Source organism: Nanorana parkeri, unplaced genomic scaffold (assembly GCF_000935625.1).
Source record: "Nanorana parkeri isolate BGI_ZX_2015 unplaced genomic scaffold, ASM93562v1 scaffold51, whole genome shotgun sequence".
Taxonomy (NCBI): Eukaryota; Metazoa; Chordata; class Amphibia; order Anura; family Dicroglossidae; genus Nanorana; species Nanorana parkeri.
In genome coordinates, this window is record NW_017306319.1 from 572,722 (window position 1) to 584,099 (window position 11,378).

General features: G+C 42.6%; 1 protein-coding gene across 1 annotated transcript in view; it reads left to right on the forward strand.

Annotated features, from left to right (window-relative positions):
• Nucleotides 1-10,711, forward strand: part of LOC108803095 (microsomal triglyceride transfer protein large subunit-like) — a 62,800-nt gene extending 52,089 nt beyond the window's left edge. The window contains exons 17-18 of the mRNA XM_018574941.1: nt 3,863-4,033; nt 10,407-10,711. Of these exons, the coding sequence (XP_018430443.1) occupies nt 3,863-4,033; nt 10,407-10,572 (337 nt within the window). The 3' untranslated portion in view covers nt 10,573-10,711. The remainder of the gene's footprint in view (nt 1-3,862; nt 4,034-10,406) is intronic.
• Nucleotides 10,712-11,378: the final 667 nt, after the last annotated feature.

The following is an 11,378-nucleotide window of genomic DNA, read 5'->3' on the forward strand; positions in this document are numbered from 1 at the left end:
TTTGGAAAAGGAAGTGCAATGAAAGAGAATTGCTAATGGATATAAAAAGTGCGCTAAGCAAAACATGGCTTCTCCATCTTTCCTTCTTCGTTGTCCCTATTTAGGTCACAATGTAAAGATCTCTAGTAAAAAATATTTTAATTTTTTTTAATTTTGGAAGGCTAAAATAAAGAAAAGTAATGATAAAAAAGCATTTTTTTTTTGTTTAAACCAGTCATTCTTTGTACAATAATACTCATAGTCCACATTACTGGAGGTGTGGCAGTGCCCTTTGCCTACATACTTTAGTTAGGGGGTATGCAACTAATCAGCAACACTGTCTTGGCACACTTTTTATACATCAGCCTATTTGCTTTTTGCGGTTTACCATTTTAGGACTCATTTATACCTGTCATTGATTTCTACAGGTTTCTTGCCCGTAGCTAGACATAAAAACAGGGCAGTACCCACCCCTGAAATACACTGACCTTTAATGGAAACCTGTACTACGAGAAATATAGAGGCTGTCATTACTGGGTTTCTTAAAAAATGCTAGTTGTTTAATATTTATAATTTCATATGATCATCTGGCTTCAGTACTTTCTGAACTGGAACAAGTATGCAGATCAATAAAGTCAGACAATGAGCATTATTTAGAAGGAAAACTCAAAATGGCAGCTTCCACCTTCTCTCAGTTGAGGTTCCTTTAAGTTGACCAGATTGCATATTTTACATGCTTCCACAAGATGGAGCCATTGGTACGTCTCCAGATACTTCCGAATTTTGCAGCTCTGTAGATTAAATTGATAGGAGTCATGAATTTACATGCCGTTTTAGATGATCTTTGTGAGATTTAAACTTAAAAGTGAACCCATTAACTCAGCAGTCTCTGTGTGATGTTTTATCTTATTAAATAATGTGTCATATAAAATATATATCATTGCCAGTAAAGCCGGCAGACTGATGCAAACCACATTAAGTGCTGGGGACATAGCCGAGATCCACTTTACTTAGCGAACACAGTACTGTCTTCTATACAAGGTCCATGATGAATAGTGATGATTGCATTACAAGAATTTGCCATTACCTTATTTTTGATTTAGCAGAATATTTGTGTTCATGTGTGTCTCATCTGCAGTAAGTCATTTAGTTGAGGAATTAAGGTAAAGCTGCCCATACACCTTACAACCATCACACGACTTTCGTTGTGCGATGGTTGTAAGGTGATTAAAATTTTGTACGATCTGCCCATTTTGGACAGGCAGATCAAACTTGCGATCATCACAAGCCCTCCCTGCTGAGGGGAGGGCTTCTGATGATTGCAGTGCTGAGCGGGCAGTGTGAGCTTGTGGGCTGTGTGCGCTTGCGCACACCGTCCCGTGCGGCATTCGTCTCCCGACCATGCCAGCAACCCGACGAAAACCGTACGATTTTCGGCAGGTTTTCAAGCGTGCTCGGATGACGAATGTTGTGCGACCTTACAGTAGAAGAGGTTGCACGCTGCCCATACATCGGCCGATTATCGTACGATCGCCGGATTAATTGCGATTATCGTACGATAACAGGCAGGTGTTTGGGCACCATAAAGCTGGCCATACACCTTACAACCATCGCACGACTTTCGTTGTGCGATGGTTGTAAGGTGATTAAAATTTTGCACGATCTGCCCATCTTGGACAGGCAGATCGTACTTGCGATCATCGCAAGCAGGTGCCCACACTCCTGCTGATAATCGGCAGGTGTATGGGCACCTTAATATTGACTGATGAGTTGTAAGATGCTCTGCAAATTGGACAAATCAGAATATGTTTAGCAGGATTAAAACATGTGCTGGTTCACCTGATTTACGAACCAATCTGTCCAGCACTATGTAATAAATATGCTGCACTATTTTTAAAAGATATCCATAAAGAAGACTGAAAACTTTGCAGGCTCCTCACCAGAAATAAGGAACAGCTTATTATGAAGTGCATAGCCGAAACCCGAACACAGCATTCAAAACCCGAACTGTCCGGGTGAATCCTGGACAGGTGGCAACCCTATCTGATCCTGGTGAGCTGAGGCACAAGAGCCAATCATTTGAAAGAATGGATAGGCCGACAACCTTTCTATAAAAGGGTAGGCTCACAGCAGCCATATTGTCAGCATTTGTTGGCTGTGTTAGGAAGAGCTGACAATTCTGTGTATCGGGAGAGATATGGCTGTTTTTTATTTTGCCATTTGTACATGTCCCCCATGGCAGTGCCCGGCTTACCATGCCTTTTCCTTTTGTTTTACAATAACTTGTTTATGAGCCTTTATGGGCAAAAACATGTCTGAAGGAGGCTGCTGTATGATATATTACAGGCTACATTCACACTGGCAGCTAGACTCGGATGGATTGCAGCATTCACATGCAGCTAAATAACGCATCTGGATACAGCAACACTCTGCTATGGCCACATACAAATAAGATGAATAGCTGCATCCAGCCTGTGTGCGGCCACTACTGCCATATCTGGATGCAAGCCCCACTCGCATGAGTGGTTACATGCAAACACCAGCAGTGCCAGCTATCGATTTGTGCAGAGTGCTTCTGCAGGCCACAGCTAACCCCACACGGCATGTGCCGGGGCAAAGCTGTGCCAGCAGACAGAGGCTAATCACCTTCAAAAGCCTACAGCTGCGGCCAAATGCTGGGTCATATGTATAAGTATTTTGGCTTATTTCACGCAAATAATAATTAGCCTGAATATCATAACAATAAATTGTTGTTTTACATAAGATTGTAACTCATGCAGACTGATTCAGAAAGGGTTAGTGTACATAATCATTTGTGATCAGGGCAGTTGGAGCAGTGGTGGAACTATCACCATTGTGACCCAAGCAGCCACTATGGGGCCCAGGGCACAGGGGGGCCCAGCCAGGACCATGAACAAAAGGGTCCCCTTGATGCTGTGCAGGCCACCTGGGTCGCTATGGCATCACAGGCTGCAGAACTGTCACTGGCAGCTGTGCATTGGAATGTGCCGCTGTCCAGATCACTGACAACTTGTCAGTGATCTGTACAGCAGCGCGTTCCTCCTCACAGCCCCTGCTGAGTCAGTGACAGCCATCAGGTTTGATGGAGGAGGCTAGGCCCAGGCCACCATGGAGAAGGAAGAGACCAGGGCCGGTGGTGGAGGAGGTTGACAGCGGATCAGGGCTGACAGGTAAGAGGTGTACAGGGGTGTGACCAGCCCACGTGAGACCCTGCAGAGCACACCATAGAGATTATATGGTGGGCTCTGCAGGGTCACTCTCAGGTGGGCTTTGTGGGATCTCAGTGGGGCTATGCTGGGTCTATGGTATGTGGGGGGTTTTAAAGGAGCCATGCGGGGTCTTTAGTATGTGCGGGGTCTCAGATGGGCTCCGCATGGCCTCTGGTGGGGGTGTGCAGCAGTCAGTGGGAACGTGTTCTGGAGGTAGGTCCTATTTTTTTGGGTGGGGGAAGATGGCGGTTTTGGGGGGTGGTTGGGTCCTACAACATTTTTCTATGGGGCCCTGTGATTTCTAGTCATGCCCCTGAGTTGGAGCATACATTGCTGCCTACAATCCACTTGAAAGTCCACACACTGCATTCCAGATCTGCCAGTGACACTTCACAAACTGAAGAAATTCACAGACACTTAGTGTGTACACTGACCCTAAGTCAGTTTAGAAGGTGATTTATGATGGGCAAAATGCTGCAGACCATGTGATGTAGAACATCCAACTAGATTTCAGTATTCTGCATCAGGTCAGTAAAAAGTGAATTCCTATTGGTTATTGTAAGTTGCTCTGATTTGCTATTTGCCTTTGGAAATTAAATTGTTAGTTCTCAGTTTCTGTTTGATGATGTGACCATGTGTTTTTTTTATGACAGAGCTGGTCTTGTGTTAGAGTTGAAGACAGAAATTGATGCCGCCATCTTCCGTGTTGATATGAAGGCTCAGGTTGATGCAGAGAGCACTGTCAACTTTGACACCATGATGACATTTACTAACTCTCCAGTGTCAATGTGTATTGAGCTGCATCAGGATGATCTCCCTTACAGGTAATGGATATGTGCTTTAGAAATAGTTATATGAAGGCTGCGTGCATATTGAAATTAGGGATGCACCGATACGGATACCAGTATCTGCCGATAGTGGGCATGTTCACGAGTGCTCTTACTTGTGAAAATGCCCCAATGCCAAAAACGGATACCGCCGCTAAATTTTCAAATTGAAAATTCAAAGTCGTGCTTGCTGGGGACCTTGTTGCAGCCTTCTTGGGAACCAGGTGGTGCCTATTTACAGCGCTTCCACCAGCCAGCACATCTCCCCTTTCTGAGACCCTCCGCACACCTCCTGAGACCCTAGGCCTAAGACATTAGGACCCCGGAACAGAGTGGCAACACAGAGTATGTAGCAAATTCATATACTGTTATTCTGCATCGCTGTATAATGTATCACTAGGATTTGTAGTGCTCTTTAGCTGGTGCCATTCTGCATTGCTGTATAATGTATTACTGAGATTTGTAGTCCTCTATAGTTAGGGATATTCTGAATTGCTGTACAATGTATTGGTGGGATTTGTAGTCCTCTATAGCTGGTGGTATTCTGCATTGCTATGTAATGTATTGCTGAGGTTTGTAGTCCTTCTACAGCTTGGAGTCTGTGGCAAAACTACCAGAGGCACAGCGGTTGGAGCTGCGACCAGGCCCTGGTGTTACACACTGTGCTAAAATCATTAGTCTGTATTTTTTTAGAAAAACTGTCACAGGACACAAGTAAACTTTTCAGACACTTAAAAGGGACTGAATACGTAATGAAGATGCCATGGCGGGTATCTTATTTTCTAATACACTGATGACTCACTGTTCAGTAATGTAGTACTTACAAAAGCCATTTTCAAACTTCCTTTAGAAAAGTGGTTATCATCCTGACAGTGGATTTATAGCAGCTGCAAATTTGTCCAGTTCATGCCTCCGCCGGAGAAGAACACCCAGTGCTTTCAGAGGGAGGGGGGGCATGTGACCTCCTTCCATGCTTGAGTGTAGCCCTGAACTCAGTCTCATAACAGAGGGAATGACGTCAGCCCTCCTTATATGACACCAGATTATATTGGGTAATCTGGTGCCAGTTGTGAAAGAAGGAGTGGTGGGGATCCCCTGGTAAGGAGAGTATCAGTGGGTCAGAGGGCCACTCTGGTCATGAGGGAAGATGGAGGAGGTGAGCACATTCAGTTCTGATGCGGTCTTATTTTGGGAACACAGAAGAAATCAAATAAAGTGTTTTCTCACCAATCAAATCGCTTTGTTCTCCAGGAACAATTATTCAGGGGGTTGTCCTACATGCATAAAATTGTCTCCTGAGCCAACTGAAAAAGGGTGGCCATCATTATATATTTAAAATTGGCCGTTTAAACTTGGCCACACAGTCAGAGTTTCATCCAACGTAACCAATTGCCAGCCTGAACAATCTATTCAAATTATATCCCCTGAGGTAGTACCTACATTTTGTTGATTTGACACAGACTACGCTTTATAGGAGTCATTTAAAAGTGGCTGCGCTGTCTTTTTTTTGGGGGGGGTGGGGGGTTGGGTGGTGGGGAGATAGCAACGGAGTCTCTGGAAGCAGCATTTTGTACTGGATTTACTGGTCCTATAAAAGGAAAAAAACCGTGTCAGTAAATGTATGTAGTATAGTGCAATCTGCCTGCTGAAAGGAAAATACATTTCAATAGCACTGGAAATGTTTGCTTCATGTGAGCTACAGTAAAAAATAATGTGAAGAGACTTATATCTGCAATACCAGAAGGTTATATCACAAACTTGCCAGCAGAGTTCTATGTTCACTGGAATCAAACCGACAAACTTATCATGACAGGATAAAGAGTTCAATTAAAAATGTTTATAGGGTGTTCTGTGCTATGATCAGCACAAATAATATTATTATTATTATTACAAAGGGATAAAATACATGTACTGTAGAGGTCAATATGGAATATGTGAAGTACAGTAAAATGAACACACTTATACAGACTAGCATCTAAGTGTTCTGCACCCATTATAATGCCAAACAATGTACTTGGCTTGCAGGTTTCCTTAGTAGTTCCCTATTACTATACTTGCAGGCTATCCCGGTAATTACTATACTTGCAGGCCACCTCATTGCTTCCCTATTACTATACTCGCAGGCTACCCCAATGCTTCCCTATCACTATATTTGCAGGCTACCTCATTGCTTTCCTATTTCCATACTTGCAGGCTACCCAGATGCTTCCCTATTACTATACTTGCAGGCTACCTCATTGCTTTCCTATTACTATACTTGCAGGCTACTCCAGTGCTTCCCTATTACTATACTTGCAGGCTACCTCACTGCTTTCCTATTACTATACTTGCAGGCTACCCTGGTGCTTCCCTATTACTTTACTTGCAGGCTACCTCATTGCTTTCCTATTACTATATTTGCAGGCTACTCCAATGCTTCCCTATTACTATACTTGCAGGCTACCTCATTCCTTTCCTATTACTATACTTGCAGGCTACTCCAATGCTTCCCTATTACTTTACTTTCAGGCTACCTCATTGCTTTCCTATCACTATACTTGCAGGCTACTCCAAAATTCATTGCTTTCCTATTACTATACTTGCAGGCTACCACAATGCTTCCCTATTACTATACTTGCAGGCTACCCCAATCCTTTCTTATTACTATTACTATACTTGCAGGCTACCTTATCACTTCCCTATTACTATACCTGGTGGCTGCCTCCATGTTTCCCTATTACTATACTTGCAGGCTACCTACCGGGATGCTGGCCAGAGACCCCCTGAAATGTGACCACCAGCATCCCCCCCTGCCTCAGGCAGAGTTTATGCTAGGGACACCCCTGTTCTTAGAGTACCTATTTAACAAATGTAAACAACAAAAATAATATAATGAAACGGTTTGTGAGCCCAATAAGAGAATATACACAATTCTTAATTCTGTAGTTCTAAAAGGCCACAGTTTGTTTGTTTTTTTAATTTGGGACTCATTCCTACAAAAGATGAAGCATACTTTAATCTAATACTGTTTCTTTAAGTCTTGCAGCTGCTTTATAGATAAATGCTATAAAATAATAATATTTGCAGTGAAAACCTTGAATCACAGCACAAAAGACACCTCTATCTCTTGCATTATGTAATAGTCCTCCGGGTCTGAATTCTGTAAAAGCCACCCAGAGTTACTGTATATTTCCCCAGACAAAATATGACTCATGCTCCTATTAGATTGCTGATAAAAGACAGATGAGTGACATGGTTTACCAATGGATTGCTTTAATCACAAGCCACAAAGAAGAGATATTACTGTTTACAGAGAATAGTACATCTGCCATACAGTAGCAAAAAGAATCATTTTAATGATACTGTCTCAGAAATAGATGGCTAGCCCAAAATACACTGTGCAGTGAGCAGTTTACAGATTGCAGCACCAATTGTCTACCAAGCATTCCTAGCAGTCTGCATTTGCATGCAGATCAAGTGATGTTGATCCTCCCTGAAAGAACTGAAACCCAATGAATGAAAGGGATGGGGCAGGGGCTGAAAGACGAAAAGGAGGTTCTCCAGTCTGGAAATGAGGCGAGTGCGCTGACTGTGCGCACACACAGATCCTTGAGTGTTACTGCACACAATATTTCCCCAAACACAAAGGACCCTGCATGGCCCCGAATCATTGGCTGTATGATGTATGTGATGCCTTACTTCAATAAATGAGCACAAGGAATCAACGCTAATACCCGAGTGCTGGTGATCTTCACTTTCTACAATCTTTTATTTGTCTTGGTGACCATTGTTACTGGGACCAGTGGTGTATTTTGGTTTTGTGATGCCCTAGGCAAGACTAAACCCGAGCACCCTCCCCATCCCTAATCTAAATTAGTCCCACCCCTTCCTGTTTAAGACATTTTGCATAACCTGTCAGTCTAATTCTGCAGTTACCAATCTTCTGCCTTGGCCGCTGGGCTCTGTAGCTTGCCCCGCTCTAGAGACATAACCCTGCACGGAGCTTATAGGCTGCACTTCCCCGGACTCACCACTACGGAGGTGCCGATGAGCACCATGACCATCTGGATCTCAGCCCTGGAGTCCTGCGAAAGCTCCTTCGCTGCCTGAAGTCAGAGATTTGGGTGCTGGTTTCCCAGGGAGGTCCGGCGCACGAACTGCCAGTGCATCTGGATGAAAGTCACACACACCAATACATTGCACAACATGTTGACCAGGAAGAGGAAGGAGCTGCAGCCGGCATATATGTAGGAGTAGGCGGCATAGGTGGACATGTTGGTCCCCCAGTCACAGAAGCACCAGGACCAGCAGTACTGGCAGTAACTTATGAATAATTTATAATATAATGTATTTATTTTTTTACGCCCCCATGGAAAGTGCCGCCCTAGGCAAATGCCTAGTTTGCCTTGCAGTAAATACACCCCTGACTGGGACAGCAAAGGAAAACCCCAAAGCAGTACACGACACTTAAAAGTAAGCTGATTGGGGCTTTACCCTTCCCTACTTTATCACATAGGATACAAATTCATTTTGTGTGGCCCAAATGCTTTTCCAAACCCATACAATACCTTGTAAAAGTAGCAGTAGCATAATCACTGTGCTGTACAGAGGCCTGAGAAAAAGCACCAGTGACCACTGACCAGTCTTTATTATATGAAGCTCCTACACAGAGACAAAGTTTTATACTGGATCAATGCACAGATCTGGACGAATACAGAAAGCACACCAAGGAAGAATACAAAAGACTTTTGTATTTAGGTAATATTTTCTTATCCTGGAGTTCAGCTTCAAGGCTAACAGACTTAAAAAAAGATATAACTGCACAGGACATCTTTTCTGTGTAAGAAAATATATACACTGTATATATATTTGTTTACTGTATAACTTTATATGAAAATGTATTAAAAGAGTGCAAATACCCGGCTCATTTTTAATGAAGAAGCAAGTTTCTGTACCATGAATCAATCAACTACATATAGTAATACATACATCAATTTTGAAAGAAAGAACAAGTTTGGAAGGAAAGCTGAAGAGTAAGGAGAGCAAGGTTAAGAAGAAGATGGAAGATAAGGATGCAGGGTTAGGGAAAGAACAAAAGGAAGAAATGAATCACAGGGGAAGTGAGAGAAGAAAAACAGAAAAGTACAGAAAAAAAAAGCTCACTCAAAAGGGTAGCAAAAGAAGAACAAAATAATCTTGTAGTAACATGGAGCATCTGTAGACAGGGTCATGTACATCATATAACTCAAAGTAATAAGATGTTATATTGGAGAATACTATTGGTTAATCCTAATGAAGGAACAGATGTTGAGCTCCGAAAGATAAACTGCACAATGACTATCCGTAAGCCCATCCGATCCATTGAATCCAAATCACTGCTTTACAATAATTTCCCCTCCTCTCCAATAGGTTTCAGCATAGATCCTTAGTGTAATTCCATCAAAACCTTTATTAAAAGCCAAGATTAAAAACACTTACAATAGCAATTGCTTTATCTTCCACGTAAAATCCTCCTCCCCTTCGTATCCGAACTGTTGCCCGCTGGTTAGATAAGCCGCACACAGTATATTGAAACTAGCCCATTTACAGATCACTGTCCAGAGCTCCTTCACTTCCTGTTGGTGATGTCAGAGTGTGTCCGCCCTCCAACATGTTTTATCACGTGACTTCTTCAGGGATGTGCTGAAACCTGTTGGAGAGGATAGAGGAAATTATTGTACACCGATTTGGATTCAGTGGATCGAATGGGAAGAAAGAACTAAAATCTTACTGTGAGTTTCATGACCATTTTGTGTGATGGTCCACCATATCTGATGAGTGTGGTGTGCGGAGGTGAGAGAGGGGTCATTCATGGTAGAACATATATACTCCAGCTGGAAAATGTATTATACTGTTGCATGCATCACTGAATGCATCCAAGGACGTCTGTTTGCGATTCTGGGCTAATTTTGACATCTCTGGACTAACTTATTTATTTTAAATTTTATTGATATAAATATATGTGTTTATAGCGCTGGGCATTTGGAAATAGTATCATTAATACTGATAAACTACTAAAACCTGCAGTAATAGGGCCCATTCAAACTTTGTACCTGTGGGTTGCATTAACGAGCATTGTGCCATGTGTTTATCTACATTGCATTAGGCAGCCCATTGAATTTGAATGGGCTGTCAATGCACAGGAATGGACCACAAAAAGGACATGCTGCATTTCTTCCAATGCAGCGCACCACAATGCACGGCAGTGCATTACTGCGAGTTGTGATGTGCTGCAACACACATGCATCGGAGCTGCATTGCCCTAAATTTCAGCCCCGTAAAAAGGTCCTGTTTTAACAGCATGTGCAAATATCACTGCTGAGAACTAAAATGTTCTTCTTTCTCCCTGCAGAGAGACATACATTATAACAGAATCCTTTCCAGAGGCGAACACGACCCATACAGTGCGCAAAGGAAGAAAATCCACAGTGTGGGGGCGAGATTTTCCCTTTCACCATGCTAACTCAGAGATGTGTAGGCAACTGAAGGCAGAAGAGGAGGTTGTTCCAGATTTGTGACAGCATGACATTGACAGACGTACATCTCCCACAGCCATCTACTGTGCCCAGCTAATTACCAGACATGACGGCTAGACTTGTTACATAGCTGCAGGATGACTTTGTAATTTCAAGAACTCAATAAAAATCAATTGTGAAGGAAAATCAGCTTGTGCTAGAGTCCCTCTATATAAAGCCGAGGCTTGTGCTGTGTTTTCAGTGTCCTGAATAAAGAAGAGAGAACAAGGCATTGTCCTCAAGACTCCAGGAACAGAGCTACCTAATGTTCCATTTAATAGCGCCTCAGTGTACACTGATGTTTCTTAAATTGAAAAGATGAACTGCGGGATAGGCAAATATCGTCTAAATACAAGAGGCATGTGTATTGTTTCTTCAGTCTTGGGGGTGGATTGATATAGCAAAATTTGCAGAGCCCTTCATCCTGTGAAACCGCATGTAGATTGGTTCTATGTGAACAGAACAAAAACAAATGTTAAGAGTAGATTTTCTTTCCAGGGCAAATATAAATAATTCATAAGATTAGCGTAAATCAGGACCCCCCACCGAAATTAAAGTAGTATTAAACTCACTTTTTAAAATAATAAATCCACATTAAACAAATATGCATTGCCCAGCAAAGTATTTCTTAAATTTAGGAACTTACAGTTGTCATGTTTTCAAACAGCTGACTCCAACTCTCTCATTTCCACTCCCCTGAACTTCCTGTCACGTAAATAAGCGACAGAGCAGTCTCCAGCAGCCATCTATCTACTAGCATGGAGAAGGGAAGAGGAGAGTTAGAAAGGGCAAGGGAAGTGGCTTGGCTT